This window comes from Pocillopora verrucosa, chromosome 5, assembly GCF_036669915.1.
Source record: "Pocillopora verrucosa isolate sample1 chromosome 5, ASM3666991v2, whole genome shotgun sequence".
Classification (NCBI taxonomy): Eukaryota; Metazoa; Cnidaria; class Anthozoa; order Scleractinia; family Pocilloporidae; genus Pocillopora; species Pocillopora verrucosa.
In genome coordinates, this window is record NC_089316.1 from 25,661,838 (window position 1) to 25,685,448 (window position 23,611).

At 36.6% G+C, this 23,611-nt stretch overlaps 1 protein-coding gene and 1 pseudogene across 1 annotated transcript; both read left to right on the forward strand.

Annotated features, from left to right (window-relative positions):
- The first annotated feature begins 1,596 nt into the window (after positions 1 to 1,596).
- LOC131772712 (ALK tyrosine kinase receptor-like) lies at positions 1,597 to 4,810 on the forward strand (annotated as a pseudogene).
- A 5,463-nt stretch (positions 4,811 to 10,273) lies between these two features.
- Positions 10,274 to 17,547, forward strand: LOC131778675 (ALK tyrosine kinase receptor-like). The gene is made up of 5 exons (XM_066166564.1): positions 10,274 to 10,357; positions 14,133 to 14,404; positions 14,503 to 14,617; positions 16,545 to 17,063; positions 17,207 to 17,547. Exons 2-5 carry the CDS (start codon positions 14,219 to 14,221, stop codon positions 17,545 to 17,547), a joined length of 1,161 nt encoding a protein of 386 aa, XP_066022661.1. The 5' UTR covers positions 10,274 to 10,357; positions 14,133 to 14,218.
- The last annotated feature ends 6,064 nt before the right edge of the window (positions 17,548 to 23,611 follow it).

Sequence of the window (23,611 nt, forward strand, 5' to 3'; positions counted from 1 at the left end):
TCTTAGCCAGAGCAGCATTTAACACATGGTCAAGAACACTTAAGCTTGACGATAGAGTTTCCCTGCTTGAGCTGCTTGACAGTTAACGATACGCATGAAACCGTCTTTTCCGCTGCGTTTTTAAGAATGAAGATTCCTACTTAACAAGCTCTATCTTTATCGACTAAAATATCGAGCTGTGTCAACTGAATTGGTCAACGCAAATTTTGGGACGATTCTGGTTTTCTTCCTAAGAATTACAAATTGGTTGTTTACGTAGATACCAAGGCGCCTAAGGGATTGTAATTTGAATAGAAAAAAGGAAAAATGAGAAAAGAAAAGAAAATGTTGAGTTTCCAAAATGTTACGGCCCAAATATCATTTCTTTGTAAAATTGTGTAAGCTTTTGAAACTTGTCGAGCATTGCGCTCGCTCTTCAGCTGCCGGCTTGTGAAGTGCACTGGCTGAGTTCCCGAACTTAAGAAAACCTTCATGATGGCATGCCCTACATATCACGAGGCTTTCCCAAACTGCATTTCGTTCCGTTAAATATCAGCTTTTCAGCACAATAGGTCTTGAGACTAAAAGAAGATGTATGTAAACGAAATTTAGGAGGAAGAACGATTTGCAACGAGGGAGAGTTTTTGGTCGCTCATTAGCATTAACAAAGACAAACATCAGATATTCTGTTTGCTCATCAACACCAAAACAGGTGGTTTCTTCCCTTAACTAAAATAACATAGAGTTTTATAATTCAGGCTGAACATATTTTCATACATTTTATGTATAAGACGACATAAGCCAACCAGAGTTTTCAAGTAGGTTTAACCCTTTAACTCCCATGAGTGACCAAGACAGAATTTTTCCTTACAATATTAATACAGTATCAAGCAGACAGGTCATGAGAATGAAGAAAAACCTTAATTAGGGTGTTACTAGTTGATCCAATACCAAATTCTCCAAACTAAAATCACAAGCACTATATAGCAGAGACTAAGGATAATTACCAATGAGATCTTGGGAGTTAAAGGGTTAAACCTATTAAAATTGCAGGGCAAGTAAAAAATCTGATATTGGCTACCGATGAAACACACAGTTGTAGTGTGAAAATTACCTCGTAATAAAAAACACTTTATTTTTAAGAAACTGAAGATTCATATTAAAGTCTGAAAATTTTCTTTTTAAAGCAGTTTTATGGTAAAATGATCTCTTGCATCACATCTTACGCGAAACGATAAGTTTGAAACCTAATTGATTTATCTTTTAGCTATCTTTTACAAACTACCTTAATACCAAAAGCCCTTTTAATGTAAAAGGCTACCACGAAGATGTAACAACAACAATTTTTTTCCGTTATTTATTCTGTTATCAGGGAAGTCACTTTAAAAGGTTTTTTTGTGTTTCATTAACTAACGGACTGAAAGTAGTATTGTTGTTTATTTTATTTTCTTTTTAATTTTTTTTTTTGTTGTTTTTTTTTGGTGCTGATCCAAAGTGTTTTTAAGGTACACTAATAAATTCTGTAATATCTGATATGTATCGCTCTAGCAGTAGTATTCACGTTTCTGATCAGAGTATAAGTATTTCTGAGCTGAAATTCTGATGACATTTTTTATTATGAATCCAATGCCTCCAGATTTTGGCTGCCGAAGTCTTAGGTTTAAGAGATCAGAAGGAGAACGTGCTCCTCAACGTTACGTATTTAAAGAAATTTACTTGCCAATGGGGGAGGAGTTCATGACTCATGACTGTAGATATGACTGCCTCATCGAGAGCAATTGTTTGTCTGTGAACATCGGCCCACCAAACGAGACAGGCTTCAGGCTCTGCCAACTGAGTAATTTTGACCACGCCCAACATCGTGAAGATAAAGAAATAGAAAAAGGTTTTATTCTCTGGGCCTCTGAGGTAGGATTTTACTTTACATTACAATACAATCGTCTGAAATCAGCTTGAATGTTTTTGGTCAAGTATAGATGCTAACAGGCGTTTTTCTATCCTATCAGAATCCATGCTCCAGTAATCCTTGCCTCCATAATTCCACCTGTCTCAATGGATATACCGACAAGAGATACATTTGTCTGTGTCCAGATGGTTACACGGGAGAAAACTGTGAAAAAAGTCTCACTAATATTCTTTTTTAATGTTCTGAAGGTTCTTCATCCAGCTTGCGGATAAGCTCATTTCAGTCCTCGTTGTTTTCTTTGTTTAGATAGAAACGAGTGTATTGACAACTCTCATGACTGTCATGCCAAAGCTGTTTGTAATAATACCGAGGGATCATTTACGTGTAACTGTACAGAAGGTTATCAGGGGAACGGTCGGAATTGCAAAGGTGAGATTCATAGATATTCATAGAGACATATTAATAATAATGAAATATTTTCATAGCATCATATCCAATGGCTTATGGCGCTTTACAAAGCCTTGTTTGGCACTATGGCCAGACTGCATTGAACAGTTTACAATTTTTGAAGGAAACTTTTGCGAATACCCCCATTTTAAGAATTAAGGCTGTCGCGTACCTAATGCAGCAGACACGGGGTGTTGCCACTGGAGTTCGGGGAGTATCACAGTGTAGGAATCGACAACACAAGTTGATTCAACAACGTTTAATGCCGTCGTCTGACTATGGTACACATGCGGTGAAAACTAAAAAAGGGAAATTGTAATGTACAAGATCAAAAAATGGGATGAGACTGATAACAAAACAAATGAAGTCGAAGAGAAAGGAAACTAAATACAATAAGCTGAGACTTACCTCTGATTCTGTCTTTACGTGCTTGGAGAAACTGCAACGTTACCTAACCGGAAGAATCTTGTGTAAAAAGAAACTCTGATCTATCTCCGTCGATCTCTTAACTCCAACTAACTGGATACTTAAGGGGCGTACCGCTATAAGGGAATAATATTCCTAATCTGAGAAGACTAAAATGTCTAGCCATTTGCGCTGAGAGTGATTTATCTGAAGACGAAAACAAATTACGACTAATATCTATCACAGTCGAGTTTGCTAAAAAAAATTGATGGATTTTCAAACTTTTTAGATGTGGACGAGTGTACCAGCCACATCCATGGCTGTCACTATAATGCAAGTTGCAATAACACAGACGGCTCTTACACATGCAAATGCAAAACGGAATTCAATTGCAGTAAGTATAAGAAATGTTGTTTGATTTTTTTTTAACAGTTTTTTTCAGAAGTTTAACTGATAACGATTTGCGTGATCCACTTCAAACGGCGCCGGACATAAACTCTGATAAAATGTGCGTTTAAAACGAACTGACTTACCTCAATCATTGCAGCTAAGACAGATACTTTATCATTCGATGTAAATCGTGACAACGGGAAATACTAATCCTATGCAAACACACCTTCCCTCTACCAAATGAACACTGAAACAACCTGAAATCTACGAAATCGAGGTCGTACGAATTACATTTAATGGGCTTAGGATTCTATCAGGGCAATGACCAGGAACTAAATAAGACGAGTTTTCCATAGATTTCGCTGAAGTGGTTCATTTCTTGATATGTTTATACAGGAATCCGCCCGAAAATCCCTTAAAGGGGAAGACTCCTCCTGTGATAAGTAACCCGTACCCTAAATTTTCCTCCAAACAGCCAAAATAATTTCAAATTGCTCAGAGTAGGAAAACTCAAGATCTGAACTGCCCTTAACGAGCTTAATGTAACATATTTGTTCTCTTAGCTGTTTGAACTGATCATAATACCAGCTGCCAGACTAAACATAAACATTCGTGATAAACATGAAATTACAACTTAATTAAAAAAAATGGAAGTCAATTTTACATTTTCCTCTCAGCATTCAAAGCCGTGTTCTCAAATCTCAATGCCACCGGAAGATGTGGTCCAACATCGCTCGGAAGTTACTACGCAGGTCAGGATCATGACGGACAAGTTGATCTGTCCAACGGTATTCAACAGTGGACTGTGCCGTACACTGGTGATTACAGAATAGAAGCAATAGGGGCGGCTGGAGGGTACGATCTGTGGATTAACAACTCTCAGTACCGCGGGAGAGGAGCAAGAATGATTGGAACATTCCGCTTAAACAAGGGTGAAGTCATCCAGATACTTGTAGGTCAAGAAGGAGGAATAAACAAGTGGTTATTTTCTTCTGGAGGTGGTGGAGGTACATTTGTAGTGAGAGGAGCCAACACACCTTTGATAATAGCTGGAGGCGGAGGAGGGGTACTATATGTACATTCAAGACATACAGAATGTGACGCCAGCTCAAACACGACAGGGAATCCTGGATACAGATCATGGTCAGGGGGGAGCAATGGACATGGTGCACAGACTGCTGATTCTGGATACTCAGGTAAGAATATTTTTCAATAATCTTTAGCATTTCAGCATTTTGGTAGTAATTTTAAAATTTCGTACGAAATGTTTATTCTGCCATAATCTCACGATATCCCCATTAAAAGTTTTCTAATTAATTAATATCATGATATTTCAGGTGGTGGTGGCGGCGGGTTTTACTCCAGTGGAAGAAGTGGAAAGGATTTCAATGGGACCAAGGGTATGGAGGAGAGGGTGGTAGAGGATTTCTGCAGAGAGGGGTGGGTGGGAGATCAGAGTATTTCGACGCCTATGGTGGGTTTGGTGGAGGAGGTGGAGCTTGGGGAAGGAAAAATGGAGGAGGAGGAGGGGGAGGAGGTGGATACTCTGGGGGAGGTAGTGGAAATTATACTCTGGATGCCTGTGGGGGTGGTGGTGGATCCTACAATGTTGGAAACAATCAGCAGAATGAATGTTGTTACAACAAGGCTGGCCATGGTCAGGTGATCATCACATTACTGTAGAACAAACAACCGAACCCTTTGCCATCCAATGCATAGATGATTTTAACCCTTTAACTCTCAAGATCTCATTAGTAATTCTCATTACTGTCCGCCAAATGATTCTCATTATGTTAGCTTGGAGAATTTGGTATCAGATCAATTAGTAATCCCACAATTTATATTTGTCTTTATTCTCATCACTTGTCTGCATGATATTGTATGGATATAGTAAGGAGAAATTCTGTCTTGGTCACTCATGTGAGTTAAAGGGTTAATAGAGATTAGATATGACAACAGTTAGATAATGTTATGGAGCTTGAATATTCATAATGATTAGACTAAGAATCTTGAGGGGGAAAACAACTCATGTTATTCTACATTACAACAAGTTAGATAATGTTATGGGGCTTGAATATTCATAATGATTAGACTAAGAATCTTGAGGGGAAAACAGCTCATGTTATTCTAGATTACAATTAGCGACAAAGTTGTTGACACATTACGGTTGAAGATCAATTCTGGAATAGTAGACCAGTTTTATTCCACATAGCATTACACCCACTCGTCCACAGCACAACATTGCATTTTTTTTCTTCTGTCTGTGATGGAAAAACTGCATTTCATTGACTTTAGTGCTGTGAGATTTTGCACTTTTTTTTTTTATAAAATTGAGTGGGTGACGGGGTGTTGTAGTAAACCCTGTACATTAAAAAAGTATTTAATAAAACATCCTTAAAAGCGATTACGTGAATGTTATGTGTCAACTAACGTTATCGCCGAATGTAGATCCACTCAGGAGCCAATCTCGTAGTTCTTGATCCATTGTAAAATACCATGTATTCATCCTAATGCCATTGAATCATGTATTCCGTTTGATTATTTACTATCAGAATTCGGAATTTAAAAGCTTTTTTAGAGGTGCGGCTCAGCATTTTAAAATGTATGCAAATACTGAGATATTTAACAATGGATATGAAAAGAATGTTATTTAAGGACATAGGCTTTACCATCTGAAAAGAGGTCTCTTTTTATTAAGTTAACTGTATTTAACCCTAGATTTCGATGAATAATTGAACAGAAAAGTCAATTAAAATCACGTGTCGCCTTATACATATATTTTATTGTTTTAGTTAAAATATATATGGTAAGCTCTTCCTGCCATTGACCAGGAAAGCATTAGATTGACTTTTCACAGCTCTTAACCATCGTTATGACGTTCAATTGTTAAATCATTTTTTTATTATTTTCGTTCGATCCAGTTTGTTGTTTCCTTCTTGTTTTTGTTCTTGTTTTTGTTCTTGTTTCTTATATCAGAAATACTGAAGGCTTACACAGTCAACAGACATATGGAAGATAGAGCTAAGGAGTCAGCGGTAGGCCGTTGAAATGGAAGATTCATTTTTGAGTTAGAGAGTTGAAAACATTTTGATTAAAAGTAGACAATATTTACATTAATTTCTTGTATCTACAACTTAAATAAGGTTTGTGTATATAAGTTACTGATTCCATTCAAGTGTGATTATCTCTATCCTAGCTGCAGTCGAGCTTTGTTCTCATAAAGGAGAACACACAAGAATAGAAAACCTCTCGTAAAAGCAAAAACTCCGCGAACAAAATGATATCCGGCCTGGACCCATACGAGAGAGAGTGACCTCAAATAGCTCAATCTGTGTAAGAGGCTCTTCTTACAAAAAGAGGAAAAACTTCGGTCCTCTCCTCCCCCCCTCCCTCCCCTTCTCTACCCCGCCTAGTGCAAATACCCGGGAAAATGATCGCTCCTGGATCCACTTAACACATATGACGTAATTCACATTATATTAATGGAAATATTGCACTTTAATTGTTTTAAAAGCCTGACAGATTGGAACACTGTACAAAATAACCCTAGCTTTTTCCTGTGCGAAACTGAAGAGAGGGAAATTTAGCCAAAATAACTGATTAAAAAGAAATGACAGATGAAAATTCATCATAGGGGCAACGTCAACGACTTCCTCTCCCTCTTGTCTCTAGGTGTGGTATGCCACTACTAAAACATCTTTTGTGTCAACTAACTTATCGCCGATTGACCATCTACATAGGAACCATTTTTTTCGGTTTTCGATCCATTGTGAGATACTCATGCCATTTCATCTAATTGTTCCCGAACTGGGAACTACGTCATCCGCCGCAACGATTATGGCTTTCATGAAAAATATTTTGAATTTCAATTTAAATTGCACCACTCTGTCTAACAGCTACAGCAAGTTTTTTCGGAAGTGTCTTCGACAAGGTTTTCTTTCGGCAGATGTTTACAGCGAGAAATTCCCGGATTCCAGATGTTAAGGAAAACTTGCTTATTTAAAGAGTTTCAGTTGTTTAGTTTTACGCAAGATACATTTGCGTACTTGCCTCACGATATTCAACGAATTCGCGTAGCATACTAGCTAGACATTCTGTTATATTATATTTATTGATAAGAACGATATCCCAGTCTGATAACTGATCATATAAAAGAAAACCCGAGATTTAAACTATAATGCCGAAAACAAAATCCCAAACAGGTCATTCAAAGCGTCAAAACTGACTCAATTAAAACAATGATTTTAAACTCACTCTGAGCTTTTGATTTACACTTACCTGTGAAATAAAATTGTATATATAAAAATGTATATATGAATAAATTTCGTACTTAGCAATGAGATCAGCCTCAAATCTCTGAGAGTGATTAACATCCAATTTCTCCAAACAGTATCACTGTTGAATGAAGCACAAACGTCATGAGAATTAAGGAAATGATCACAAACCAGTAAAGCTCGTGATTATTAATTATTAATATCGCAGGTTATGTACAAAGAACGGTATGGAGAATATACATTTTGATGTTGGGGTTTAAAGGTGTATTTGACCAACTGGTTGCTGTGTTTACTTTGGTTTTGGTTTTACACGCTCTTGCGAAAAGACCTTTAACCTTTTAACTCCCATGAGTGACCAAGACAGAATTTCTCCTTACAATATCAATGCAATATCAACCAGATAAGTGATGAGAATAAAGAAAAATATCAATTTTGGGATAATAAGTTGATCCAATAATAAATTCTCTGAACTAACATTATAAGAATTGTATGGTTGACAGTAAAGAGAATTACAAATTTGATCCGGCAGTTAAACGGTTGAACTCTCTAAGATTAAAAGCGGAGAGTGTGTCATGTTATTGACAGAAGACGGTCTTTAATGGGGTGATGTCTTTTACGGCTCACGGCTAAATTTTTTCCAATTTACGGCTATCGGTGAAATATATTCATTGTGTTTACCTCAAATTTCCCTCACGTTTAACTTTTCTTTTGCAGCTTACGGCTAAATTTTTGGCCGTTTTACAGTCAACAGTTACCCCATTAAAACCGTCAGGGAACACTTCTCCCTTTTTTGTCCCTGTGCGGCATCACGTAACCAGACGGGCTTCAAAATACCACCGTGATCAGGAGGAGGATCCGGTGGCGCGGCTCTCAGCCCACCTCTTCCTTCAACTTCATGTCTTATCTTAAATTCTTCCAAAAACAGAGGGCAAGTTGCTACTCAAATGGAAATATCAAAGATTCATATATGTTGAAATGGTTCTTAGCTTATTGAAGCTCTAGTGTAACAAAAGAAAACCGTGTTTGAGAACCCCTAATCTCTTACCCAGATCCTACCATATAACCGACGGTTAAAACCGATTGGCCATTGAAGGTCTGGGTACGAGACTTGAAAACTTCCTCAGCCAAAATTCATAGACTCTCCTTAATCCTTTAACCTCCAAGAGTGACCAGAATCTAATTTCTCCCTGCAATAATAAAATGGAATTCTTCACTAAGATCATGAGAATAAAGGAAATGATCACCAAGCCAGGAAGCTTTGTTTGTCAAACAGTCTCCTTATCAGCAGCAGTGGAAATATAAAGGGAAAGTATGGAGATTATTCATTCTGATCTTAGGATGTAAAGTGTTAAGCGTTCGTTAAGCTTGTTATTCGTATTTAACATGAGAGTTCCGAAATCAGCTGAAGAATTATTCAATAGAATTCTCGATACGCGTTAGTTTCATGAAATAAAAATTCCCGATCATCGTCTTTATATTTCATCAATTTATCGCTTCATCAACATTTTTTTTTTTCGATTTTTATCTCTTGACTTATTTTTTACGTGATTATTATCATTTTTCTTTTTGAGGTTGTCAGGAAGTTTAAGGAGATGACATGGACACTACATTTCATCGTTTAGCGTGGTTGCGTAGCCTGTGTGCAAATTTTCATTAAAGCTGCGATGCATGCGGCAAACATTTGGACGCTATAGGGAAAAATTCTGAAAATTCATTAGAAAGCGGGGAGATGAGGGACAGGATAAATTGAAAGATCAGGAACAAAAAAGGATTATGAACTATGTTGAAAGCATAAATATCGATGCAGTTTAAAAAAACAAATAGCACAACAACGGGTACTTTTTTGTTAGAATAACAACCTATCGACGAAAATTTTGGTGCCTATTAACAATAATGGAGCAAAGAGTGAAATCGAAATCGAAGAGGTTCCAGAGAAGACGAAAAAAATATGATATTTCAAATCAAATGATGCTTTAAATAATCTTCTAGATGATTCTAAGGGTGGCTTTGCGCAGGTCATCTTCAATGCAGCCTGCTGTTTTCATAATTGACGATCTCCAGCTGCCAGGCAGGAAGATAACAATTTGCCACATAATGAATATCTCAAAGATATATTTTTGTACCCTCGTAAAGTCACCAACAGAAGGAGAATTTAGTTTTCTTTTTTTGCTTGCCCAAACACAATTCAAGTAATTTTTAGGTTACAAAAATAAATGTATTTTTTATTTTAGCCACTCCTCAGGACGATATTCGTAATTAACTTGTGTCATCGACAACATTTTATTGCATTGGATTATATTGCTCTGATAAGACGCTTTTATTCAGCAATGAAAGATGAACGAATGTCAACGTTGCAAAAGGATTTGACTTAATGAGCCTACATTTACAAATAAACAGGCTGTGGTGCTTCGTCGGTAGGGGGTATTAAAAGATCGGTTTTATCAGTTGAGTTGATAGAGTAAATTTGCTACTGTAAAGAGTTTCTAAGCCGACGTCTCGAGCGTTAGCCCTTCGTCGGAATGAAAAAGGATTAAAGCCAACGCTCGAAACGTCAACTTTAGGAACTGTTTACGGAGGCCAATTTACATTTTACATTACACCTAATGATCTTGTAAAGTTATGAATGGTTGAAAATGACAAGAAAACTGAAGTTCTAAATCTATTTTTATATTCCTGTCATAGAAGAAATGGAACGAATATATTAAAAGGCTTTTAAATTAACTTGAGAAACGAGACAATCGCTACGAAATTGGACAATTTTTAAACAATTACGCGATCTGCCAACTTCGAGCAGCATTTAAGCTTGACGGTAGAGTGTACAGCTTCACTGTAAACGCTAGACATGTACAAGCATTTTCTTCAAGGATGAAGATTCCCACCAAACTATCTCTATCTTTACTGTCCATAACAGTTCTGTGGGGAGGATGGCTTCACTGCCCTGCGGATGGAAACAAAGGTAAGTCTTTGATATTTAACTGTTTTCCTTAGCTCATCCCTCTTTTGTTTAGAATTCCAGTCCGTTATTTCTTCGAAAAAAGCTAGAAATGTAATACTTGTGAAAAGCATATTTCTGCATCTTTTTCAAAGTTATTTGTTTCATTGACTTCTAACTAATTACATCAGTAGAAAGTACCAAGTTGAACTCATAATTTACGTTAAAATACCTGATAAGCTCTATGTGTCTTTCGCGAAACAAACTTGTACACGTCATCGTTTTCGGGGTAAAGTTTTTTTATCCATCTTTGTCGTTAAGACTGACTTTCATTTTATATCAGCTTTGAAGCGCTTTGCCAGCTTCAGAAAGCTATAATATATATTCTCTGTAGGTTTAGCAGCAAAACATTTCTAATAGACGGAAAAATTGAAGCAGCATCAAGTATTGACTAACGCAAATTGTGGAGCGATACCGGATGCCCCTAACAGGAATTATTACTTAAGCGAGAGAAAGTTCCTAAAATTATGGTCCAGTGTTATTCTTTATAGTATGCTTTTCAATTGGCTTTGTATTCAAGAAAACCTTCACGATCACACATCCGTCAATTCGTAAGCTTTCACGACTATGTTAGACTAAGTTGATACAGAGGATGAAAGTTTGAGAGTTTTTAAACCCTTTTTCTACCTTATCGCTCGATTACACATTTTGGAGAAGTAAATAAAAAGGAAGTTATGCTACAGTTTAAAGAGCCACTAACAATTAAATCTATGTGCTACGCGTGAAAGAAAAAACTGAATAGAAAATACTTCCTGCTTTCCCGTCGATTTACAGGCGAAGCAACATTAATTTATCGCACGGCGATATGGATTTTTAACAATTGATTTCGTAGTTTTTGATAAAAGATTTCTAGAAATGAATTGGAAAATATTACTTTTCTTTTAAAATTAATTGACATGAAGATTTTTCAGAAAATTTTAAAAATTTGGAGTTTTTAATCGCAATTGACAAAAGTTTCATGAAAAGTATAAATTAATTACTTGCCAAAAGTGGCATCATCTTGAACTAAAACTTTCTCAAAGTGCAAGAATATCTCGGTCCGTTGAATATCAACTTTTCAACACGGGCATTTCTTGAGACCAGACATGAAACCAATTTCGAGAGGAAATAAAGTGTCTAACACTTTACGAAAATCTTCCGGGAAGACGAAAACCTTCCGGTAAGGTTTTCATCGCCAATCCAAGCGGGAGCGACGTGCATCAGTGATCGCAGTAGTAATAAACACTAGATAATTGCCCTTTTAGCTTGATTACACTATGAACATTTCGATCTGCTGAATATCACTCTTGCAGCAGTATATGTCCTTGAGACCAAAAGATAATGCATGTAAACGAAATTTGAGAGGAAGAAGTATTTGCAACGAAGGGGAGGTTTTAGTCGCCCATTAGGAAATTTAAAAAATTTAGTTTCTGCCTTGAAGGTTATACCTTACAAGAGAATAGGAACAATTTTACTCTATTCAGGGCTATGTATTTTGGTTGTTTGTTAAACAACGCCATAACAGGTGGTTTAGAGCTTTAACTAAAAAAAAACAACAATTTTCTAGATCTTCATAACAACATTTTAAAAAAAATTGATGCATAGAAAGGAATAAACCAACCTTGGTTTCCCATCGCTTCAAAATTGCTTAGAGAGTTTTGTTTTTCAAGAAATACTATTTTGAATACAGATGAAGTGCATACGTGTTCTGTAGCACTTTGTAATAATCGTCAGACTTTGTAATACCTGTCGGATTTCGCATTAACTTTTCTTGCAACTTGCAATTATATGCTGTCCCATTTTGGCACCTGAGCTGGCGTAAAGTTAAACATTGTCGACGTTATTTTTATGATCGATAAGTTTTTTAAGAAATGGAAATTGTGGTCGGTTTTTAAGTTGAAATGGCAAGAAAAACTTGCCAATCTGTGTTATTTTCCGGTTAAAAAAATGAAAAAAAAAATTTCGGCCGTAAATTTTCGGCTAAATTTGAGAGGAAGAAAGATTCGCAACGAAGGGAAGGTTTTAGTGGCCCCCCCAAGTGGAAGCCACGCGCATCGGAGATCACAATAACAAAGACGTGCCAAATAATCTCCCTTTCGGCGTGGTTACATTTAAAAGACATATTAGGAAATTCAAAAACTTCAATTTCTGCCTTGAAGGGTATACCTCACAAGAAAATAAGGACAAACTTACTCTCTTCAGCGCTATGTATATTGGTTTTTTTGTTCAACAACGCCATAACAGGTGTTTTAGAGCTTTAAATAAAAAAAAACCCAGTTTTCTAGATCTTGATGAACAGATTTTTTAAAAAAATTGATGCATAGAAAGGAATAAACCAGCCTTGATTTTCCTATAGGTTCAAAACTTCTTAGAGAGTTTTTTTTTTAAGAAATACTATTTTGGATACAGATGAAGTGTATTCGCGTTCTGTAGTACTTTGTAATAATAACTTTTATCGCAACTTATTCACTTATTTACGTAATTAAATGCTGTCTCACTTTGACACCTATGCTGGCATAAGGTTAAACATTGTCGACGTTATTTCTATGATCAATAACTTTTTAAGTAATGGAGAATTGTTGTTGACTTTTGAGTTGAAATGACGAGAAAAACTTGCCAATCTATATTTTTTCCGGTTAAAAAAATTAACCAAAATTTTCCTCACTAAACTTTCGGCTAAAAATCGACGGAAAGGCAGAAATTATTTTCTAATCAGTTTTTTGTTTCACGCGTAGCACATATCTTTCATTGCTAGTCGCTCTTCAGCTGCAGCGTGCGAAGCGCACTGGCTGAGTCCTCGTACTTAAGAAAACCTTCATGATGACATGCCCTACACCACGACACTTTCTCAAACTGCATTTCGTTCCTTTAAATATCAGTTTTTCTGCACGATAGGTCTTGAGACTAAAAGATGATGTATGTAAACGAAATTTAAGAGGAACAACGATTTGCAAAGAGGGAGAGTTTTTAGTCGACCATTTAAGTAAAAGCCAGGCATTAACAAAGACAAACATCAGATATTCTATTTGCTCATTAACACCAAAACAGGTGGTTTCTTCCCCTAGCTAAAATAACATAGAGTTTTACAATTCAGGCTGAACATATTTTCATATATTTTATATATAAGGCGACATAAGCCAACCAGAGTTTTCAAACAGGTTTAAACCTGTTAAGATTGCAGGGCAAGTAAAAAGTCCGATATTGCCTACCGATGGAACACACAGTTGTAGTGTGAAAATTACCTCGTAATAAAAAACACGTTATTTTTAAGAAACTGAAGATTCATATTAAAGTCTGAAAATTTTCTTTTTAAAGCAATTTTATGGTAAAATGATCTCTTGCATCACATTTTACGCGAAACGATAAGTTTGAAACCTAATTGATTTATCTTTTAGCTATCTTTTACGAACTACCTTAATACCAAAAGCCCTTTTAATGTAAAAGGCTGTCATGAAGATCTAACAGCAACAATTTTTTTCCCGTTATTTATTCTGTTATCAGGGAAGTCACTTTAAAAGGTTTTTTTTTTGTGTTTCATTAGCTAACGGACTGAAAGTAGTATTGTTGTTTATTTTATTTTCTTTTTAATTTTTTTTTTTTTTTGTGCTGACGCAAAGTGTTTTTAAGGTACACTAATAAATTCTGTAATATCTGATATGTATCGCTCTAGCAGTAGTATTCACGTTTCTGATCAGAGTATAAATATTTCTCGAGCTGAAATTCTGATGACATTTTTTCTTATGAATCCAATTCCTTCCAGATTTTGGCTGCCGAAGTCTTAGGTTTAAGAGATCAGAAGGAGAACGTGCTCCTCAACGTTACGTATTTAAAGAAATTTACTTGCCAATGGGGGAGGAGCTCATGACTCATGACTGCAAATATGAGTGCCTCATGGAGGGCAACTGTTTGTCTCTGAACATCGGCCCACCAAACAAGACAGGCCTCAGGCTCTGCCAACTGAGTAATTTTGACCACGCCCAACATTGTGAAGATAAAGAAATAAAAAAAGGGTTTATTCTCTGGGCCTCTGAGGTAGGATTTTACTTTACATTACAATACAATCGTCTGAAATCAGCTTGAATGTTTTTGGTCAAGTATAGATGCTAACAGGCGTTTTTCTATCCTATCAGAATCCATGCTCCAGTAATCCTTGCCTCCATAATTCCACCTGTCTCAATGGATATACCGACAAGAGATACATTTGTCTGTGTCCAGATGGTTACACGGGAGAAAACTGTGAAAAAGGTCTCACTAATATTTTTTTTTAATGTTCTGAAGGTTCTTCATCCAGCTTGCGGATAAGCTCATATCAGTCCTCGTTGTTTTCTTTGTTTAGATAGAAACGAGTGTATTGACAACTCTCATGACTGTCATGCCAAAGCTGTTTGTAATGATACCGAGGGATCTTTTACGTGTAGCTGTACAGAAGGTTATCAGGGGAACGGTCGGAATTGCACAGGTGAGATTCATAGATATTCAGAGAGACATATTAATAATAATGAAATATTTTCATAGCATCATATCCAATGGCTTATGGCGCTTTACAAAGCCTTGTTTGGCACTTTGGCCAGACTGCATTGAACAGTTTACAATTTTTGAAGGAAACTTTTGCGAATACCCCCATTTTAAGAATTAAGCCTGTCGCGTACCCAATGCAGCGGACACGGGGTGTTGTGCACTGGAGTTCGGGGAGTATCACAGTGTAGGAATCGACAACACAAGTTGATTCAACAACGTTTAATGCTGTCGTCTGACTATGGTACACATGCGGTGAAAACTAAAAAAGGGAAATTGTAATGTACAAGATCAAAAAATGGGATGAAATGGGAAAACAAATGAAGTCGAAGAGAAAGGAAACTAAATACAATAAGCTGAGACTTACCTCTGATCCTGTCTTTACGTGCTTAGAGAAACTGCAATGTTACCTAACCGGAAGAATCTTGTGTAAAAAGAAACTCTGATCTATCTACGTCGATCTCTTAACTCCAACTGACTGGATACTTAAGGGGCGTACCGCTATAAGGGTATACTTCACGTATACAATCGCTAATCGGGTTTATTAGGAATGCTAGCCAAGTAGTTCAAACTGTAAACAATAGTACACTTGGAAAGTTGGGGCATAAACTCAACAAATTTTTGCAGATACCCTCATTTTAAGAATTAGGGCCATACCACAACACTAGCAGCTATGTTCCCTAATCTCTGCAATAAGAGTATGAATTATTTAACGATGCAGTAGAAGGGGCGGACGGTTTTTTCTTCCTCATCCGAGAAGACTAAAATGTCTAGCCATTTGCGCTGAGAGTGATTTATCTGAACACGAAAACAAATTACTACTAATATCTATCACAGTCAAGTTTGCTAAAAAAAAATTGATGGATTTTCAAACTTTTTAGATGTGGACGAGTGTACCAGCCACATCCATGGCTGTCACTATAATGCAAGTTGCAATAACACAGACGGCTCTTACACATGCAAATGCAAAATGGGATTCAATTGCAGTAAGTATAAGAAATGTTGTTTGATTTTTTTTTAATAGTTTTTTTTCAGAAGTTTAACTGATAACGATTTGCGTGATCCACTTCAAACGGCGCCGGACATAAACTCTGATAAAATGTGCGTTTAAAACGAATACTTACCTCAATCATTGCAGCTCAGACAGATACTTTATCATTCGATATAAATCGTGACAACGGGAAATACTAATCCTATGCAAGCACACCTTCCCTCTACCAAATGAACACTGAAACAACCTGAAATCTACGAAATCGAGGTCGTACGAATTACATTTAATGGGCTTAGGATTCTATCAGGGCAATGACCAGGAACTAAATAAGACGAGTTTTCCATAGATTTCGCTGAAGTGGTTCATTTCTTGATATGTTTATACAGGAATCCGCCCGAAAACCCCTTAAAGGGGAAGACTCCTCCTGTGATAAGTAACCCGTACCCTAAATTTTCCTCCAAACAGTCAAAATAATTTCAAATTTCTCAGAGTAGGAAAACTTAAGATCTGAACTGCCCTTAACGAGCTTAATGTAACGTATTTGTTCTCTTAGCTGTTTGAACTGATCATAATACCAGCTGCCAGACTAAACATAAACATTCGTGATAAAGATGAAATTACAACTTAATTAAAAAAATAGATGTCAATTTTACATTTTCCTCTCAGCATTCAAAGCCGTGTTCTCAAATCTCAATGCCACTGGAAGATATGGTCCAACATCGCTCGGAAGTTACTACGCAGGTCAGGATCATGACGGACAAGTTAATCTGTCCAGCGGTATTCAACAGTGGACTGTGCCGTACACTGGTGATTACAGAATAGAAGCAATAGGGGCAGCTGGAGGGTACGAACTGTGGATCAACAACTCTCAGTATAGTGGGAGAGGAGCAAGAATGATTGGAACATTCCGCTTAAACAAGGGTGAAGTCATCCAGATACTTGTAGGTCAAGAAGGAGGAATAAACAAGATGGATCTATCCTCTGGTGGTGGTGGAGGTACATTTGTTGTGAGAGGAGCCAACACACCTTTGATAATAGCTGGAGGCGGAGGAGGGGTACAAGCTGTATATTCAAGACATGCAGAATGTGACGCCAGCTCAAACACGACAGGGAATCCTAGTTACAGATTTTTGTCAGGGGGTAGCAATGGACATGGTGCACAGACTGCTGAGTCTAGATTATCAGGTAAGAATATTTTTCAATAATCTTTAGCATTTCAGCATTTTGGTAGTAATTTTAAAAAAATTCGTACGAAATGTTTATTCTGCCATAATCTCACGATATCCCCATTAAAAGTTTTCTAATTAATTAATATCATGATATTTCAGGTGGTGGTGGTGGCGGGTTTTACTCCAGTGGAAGAAGAGGAATCAATTTCAATTGGACCAAGGAATATGGTGGCGAGGGTGGTAAGGGATTTCTGCAGGGAGGGGTGGGTGGGAGATCAGGGTATTACGACGTCTATGGTGGGTTTGGCGGAGGAGGTGGAGCTGAAGGATGGGGAGATGGAGGAGGAGGAGGAGGAGGATACTCTGGGGGAGGCAGTGGAAATGATGTTCAGGATGCCTGTGGGGGTGGTGGTGGATCCTACAATGTTGGAAACAATCAGCAGAATGAATGTTGTTACAACAACGCTGGTCATGGTCAGGTGACCATCACACTACTGTAGAGAAAATAACCGAACTACTTGCCATCCAATGCATAGGTGATTTTAACCCTTTAAATCTCAAAATCTTATTAGTAATTCTCATTACTGTCTGCCAAATGATTCTCGTTATGTTAGCTTGGAGAATTTGATATCAGATCAATTAGTAATCGCACAATTTATATTTGTCTTTATTCTCATCACTTGTCTGCATGATATTGTATGGATATAGTAAGGAGAAATTCTGTCTTGGTCACTCATGGGAGTTAAAGGGTTAATAGAGATTAGATATGACAACAAGTTAGATAATGTTATGGAGCTTGAATATTCATAATGATTAGACTAAGAATGGTAGGATGGTAAGATCTTCCTGCCATTGACCAGGAAAGCATTAGATCGACTTTTCACAGCTCTTAACCATCGTTACGACATTTATTTGTTGAATCATTTTTTTTTATTATTATTATTGTTTTCGTTCGATCCAGTTTGTTGTTTCCTTCTTGTTTTTGCTCTTGTTTCTTATATCAGAAATACCGAAGGCTTACACAGTCAACAGACATATGGAAGATAGAGCTAAGGAGTCAGCGGTAGGCCATTGAAATGGAAGATTCATTTTTTGAGTTAGAGAGTTGAAAACATTTTGATAAGAAGTTTGACAATATTTACATTAATTTCTTGTATTTGCAACTCAAATAAGGTTTGTGTATATAGGTTACTGATTCCATTCAAGTGCGATTATCTCGATCCAAGCTTCAGTCGAGCTTTGTTCTCATAAAGGAGAACACATAGGAATAGAAAACCTCTCGTAAAAGCAAAAACTCCGCGAACAAAGTGATATCCGGCCTGGACCCATACGAGAGAGATAGGAGGGCTTGCAATACCTTTTCACGTGACCTCAAATAGCTCAATCTGTGTAAGAGGCTCTTCTTATAAAAAGAGGAATAACTTCGTTCCTCCCCTCCCTTCTCCCCCCCCCCCCTTCTCTACCCCGCCTAGTGCAAATACCCGGGAAGATGATCGTTCTTGGATCCACTTAACGCATATGACGTAATTCACATTATATTAGTGGAAATATTGCACTTTGATTGTTTTAAAAGCCTTTAAGGTGAATACACTTCAGTTAGTTTAGGTGGTAAATTAAAGCTGTTGCTGCATTTTAAGTGGTTCTAGAAATTTAGTGTCAAGCTATCAATAAAAAAAGTTCTCCAATATATTGTTTAATTGCGTGTCCGTTCCAACATATTCATTTCTTTAAAGACAATGAAAGATTGGAACACTGTACAAAATAACCCAAGCTTTTTCCTGTGCGAAAGAGAGGGAAATTTAGCTAAAACAGCTGATTAAAAATAAATGACACATGAAAATTTATCATAGGGGCAACGTCAACGACTCCCTATCCCCCTTGTTTTAAGGTGTGGTATGCCACTACTAAAACATCTTTTCTGTCAACTAACTTATCGCCGATTGACCATCTACCTAGGAACCATTTTTTCGGTTTTCGATCCATTGTGAGATACTCGTGCCATTTCATCTAACTGTTCCCGCAGAGTGGACTACGTCATCCGCCGCAACGATTATGGCTTTCATGAAAAATATTTTGAGTTGCAATTTAAATTGTACCACTCTGTTTAACCACAAGAGCAATTTTTTTCGGAAGTGTCTTCGACAAGGTTTTCTTTCGGCAGATGTTTACAGCGAGAAATTCCCGGATTCCAGATGATAAGGGAAACTTTTTTATTTAAAGAGTTTCACTTGTTCACTTTTACGCAAGATACATTTGCGTGCTTGCTTCACGATATTCAGTGAGTTCTCGTAGCATACATTTATTCTCTAGCTAGTCTCATAGCTAGACATTCTGTTATATTATATTTATTGATAAGAACGATATCCCAGTCTGATAACTGATCATATAAAAGAAAACCCGAGATTAAAACTATAATGCCGAAAACAAAATCCCAAACAGGTCATACAAAACATCAAAACTGACTCAATTAAAAAAATTATTTTAAACACACTCTGAGCTTTTGATTTACACTTACCCGTAAAAAAATTATATATACATAAATGTATATATGAATAAATTTCGTACTTAGCAATGAGATCAGCCTCAAATCTCTGAGAGTGACTGGCAGCTAATTTCTCCAAACAGTATCACTGTTGAATGAAGCACAAACGTCATGAGAATTAAGGAAATGATCACAAACTAGTAAAGCTCGTGATTTTAAACAAATTCTCCTCATTCATACCACAGGTTATGTACAAAGAACGATATGGAGAATATACATTTTGATGTTGGGGTTTAAAGGTGTATTTTACCAACTGGTTGTTGTGTTTACTTTGATTTTGGTTTTACACGCTCTTGCGAAAAGCCCTTTAACCCTTTAACTTCCATGAATGACCAAGACAGAGTTTCTCCTTACAATATCAATGCAATATCAACCAGATAAGTGATGAGAATAAAGAAAAATATCAATTTTGGGATAATAAGTTCATCCAATAATAAATTCTCTGAAGTAACATTATAAGAATTGTATGGTTGACAGTGAAGAGAATTACAAATTTGATCCGGGAGTTAAACGGTTGAACTCTGTAAGATTTAAAGCGGAGAGTGTGTTATGTTGTTGACAAAAGACGGTCTTTAATGGGGTGATGGCTTTTACCGCTCACGGCTAAATTTTTTCCAATTTACAGCTATCTGTGAAATATATTCATTGTGTTTACCTCAAATTTTCCTCACGTTTAACTTTTCTTTTGCAGCTTACGGCTAAATTTTTGGTCGTTTTACAGCCAACAGTTACTCATTAAAACCGTCAGGGAACACTTCTCCCTTTTTTGTCCCTGTGCTGCATCACGTAACCAGACGGGCTTTAAAATACCACCGTGATCAGGAGGAGGATCCGGTGGCGCGGCTCTTAGCCCACCTCTTCCTCCAACTTCATGTCTTATCTTAAATTCTTCCAAAAACAGAGGGCAAGTTACTACTCAAATGGAAATACCAAAGATTCATATATGTTGAAATGGTTCTTAGCTTATTTAAGCTCTAGGGTAACAAAAGAAAACCGTGTTTGAGAACCCCTAATCTCTTACCCAGATCCTACCATATAACTGACGGTTAAAACCGATTGGCCATTGAAGGTCTGGGTACGAGACTTGAAAACTTCCACAGCCAAAATTCATAGACTCTCCTGAATCCTTTAACCTCCAAGAGTGACCAGAATCTAATTTCTCCCTGCAATAATAAAATGGAATTCTTCACTAAGATCATGAGAATAAAGGAAATGATCACCAAGCCAGGAAGCTTTGTTTGTTAAACAGTCTCCTTATCAGCAGCAGTGGAAATATAAAGGGAAAGTATGGAGATTATTCATTCTGATCTTAGGATGTAAAGTGTTAAGCGTTCGTTAAGCTTGTTATTCGTATTTAACTTGAGAGCTCCGAAATCAGCTGAAGAATTATTTAACATAATTCTCGATACGCGTTAGTTTCATGATATAAAAATTCCCGATCATCGTCTTTGTATTTCATCAGTTTATCGCTTCATCAACATTTTCTTTCGGTTTTTATCTCCTTACTTATTTTTTATGTGATTATTATCATTATTATCATTTTTCTTTTTGAGGTTGTCAGGAAGTTTAAGGAGATGACATGGACACTACATTTCATAGCGTGGTTGCGTAGCCTGCGTGCAAATATTCATTAAAGCTGCGATGCATGCGGCAAACATTTGGACGCTCTAAGGAAAAATTCTGAAAATTCATTACAAAGAGGGGAGATTGAGGGAAAGGATAAATTAAAAGATCAGGAAGAAAAAAGGATTATGAACAATGTCGAAAGTATAAATATCGATGCAGTTAAAAAAAAAACAAATAGCACAACAACGGGTACTTTTTTGTTAGAATAAAAACCTATCGACGAAAATTTTGGTGCCTATTAACAATAATGGAGCTAAGAGTAAAATCGAAATCGAAGAGGTTCCAGAGAAGACGACAAAAATATGATATTTTCAAATCAAATGATGCTTTAAATAATTTTCTAGATGATTTTAAGGGTGGCTTTGCGCAGGTCATCTTCAATGCAGCGTGCTGTTTTCACATTTAACGATCTCCAGCTGTCAGACAGGAAGATGACAATTTGCCAGATAATGAATATATCAAAGATATATTTTTGAACCCTCGTAAAGTCACTAACAGAAGGAGAATTTAGTTTTCTTTTTTTGCTTGCCCAAACACAAATCAAGTAATTTTTAGGTTACAAAAATAAATGTATTTTTTATTTTAGCCACTCCTCAGGACGATATTCGTAATAAACATGTGTCATCGACAACATTTTATTGCATTGGATTGTATTGCTCTGATAAGACGCTTTTATTCAGCAATGAAAGATGACCGAATGTCAACGTTGCAAAAGGATTTGACTTAATGAGCCTACATTTACAAATAAACAGGCTGTGGTGCTTCGTCGGTAGGGGATATTAAAAGATCGGTTTTATCAGTTGAGTTGATAGAGTAAATTTGCTACTGTAAAGAGTTTCTAAGCCGACGTTTCGAGCGTTAGCCCTTCGTCAGAATGAAAAAGGATTAAAGCCAACGCTCGAAACGTCAACTTTAGGAACTGTTTACGGAGGCCAATTTACATTTTACATTTCACCTAATGATCTTGTAAAGTTATGAATGGTTGAAAATGACAAGAAAACTGAAGTTCTAAATCTATTTTTATATTCCTGTCATAGAAGAAATGGAAGGAATATATTGAAAGGCTTTTAAATTAACTTGAGAAACGAGACAATCGCTACGAAATTGGACAATTAAATTACGCAACCTGCCAACTTCGAGCAGCATTTAAGCTTGACGGTAGAGTGTCCAGCTTCACTGTAAACTATAGACATGTACAAGCATTTTCTTCAAGGATGAAGATTCCCACCAAACTATCTCTATCTTTACTGTCCATAACAGTTCTGTGGGGAGGATGGCTTCACTGCCCTGCAGATGGAAACAAAGGTAAGTCTTTGATATTTAACTGTTTTCCTTAGCTCATCCCTCTTATGTTTAGAATTCCAGTCCGTTATTTCTTCGAAAAAAGCTAGAAATGTAATACTTGTGAATAGCATATTTCTGCATCTTTTTCAAAGTTATTTGTTTCATTGACTTCTAACTAATTATATCAGTAGAAAGTACCAAGTTGAACTTATTATTTACGTTAAAATACCTGATAAGCTCTATGTGTCTCTCGCGAAACAAACTTGTACACGTCACCGTTTTCCGGGTAAAGTTTTTTTATCCATCTTTGTCATTAACACTGACTTTCATTTTATATCAGCTTTGAAGCGCTTTGCCAGCTTCAGAAAGCTATAATATATACTCTCTGTAGGTTTAGCAGCAAAAACTTTCTAATAGACGGAAAAATTGAAGCAGCATCAAGTATTGGCTAATGCAAATTTCGGAGCGATATCGGATGCCCCTAACAGGAATTATTACTTAAGCGAGAGAAAGTTCCTAAAATTATGGTCCAGTGTTATTCTTTATAGTATGCTTTTCAATTGGCTTTGTATTCAAGAAAACCTTCATGATCACACATCCGTCAATTCGTTGGCTTTCACGACTATGTTAGACTAAGTCATACAGAGGATGAAAGTTTGAGAGTTTTTAAACCCTTTTTCTACCTTATCGCTCGATTACACATCTTGGAGAAGTAGATAAAAAGGATGTTATGCTACAGTTTAAAGAGCCACTAACAATCAAATCTATGTGCTACGCGTGAAAGAAAAAACTGAATAGAAAATACTTCCTGCTTCCCCGTCGATTTACAGGCGAAGCAACATTAATTTATCGCACGGCGATATGGATTTTTAACACTTGATTTCGTAGTTTTTAATAAAAGATTTCTAGAAATGATTTGGAAAATATTACTTTTCTTTTAAAATTAATTGACATGAAGATTTTTCAGAAAATTTTAAAAATTTGGAGTTTTTAATCGCAATTGACAAAAGTTTCTTGAAAAGTATAAATTAATTACTTGCCAAAAGTGGCTTCATCTTGAACTAAAACTTTCTCAAAGTGCAAGAATATCTCGGTCCGTTGAATATCAACTT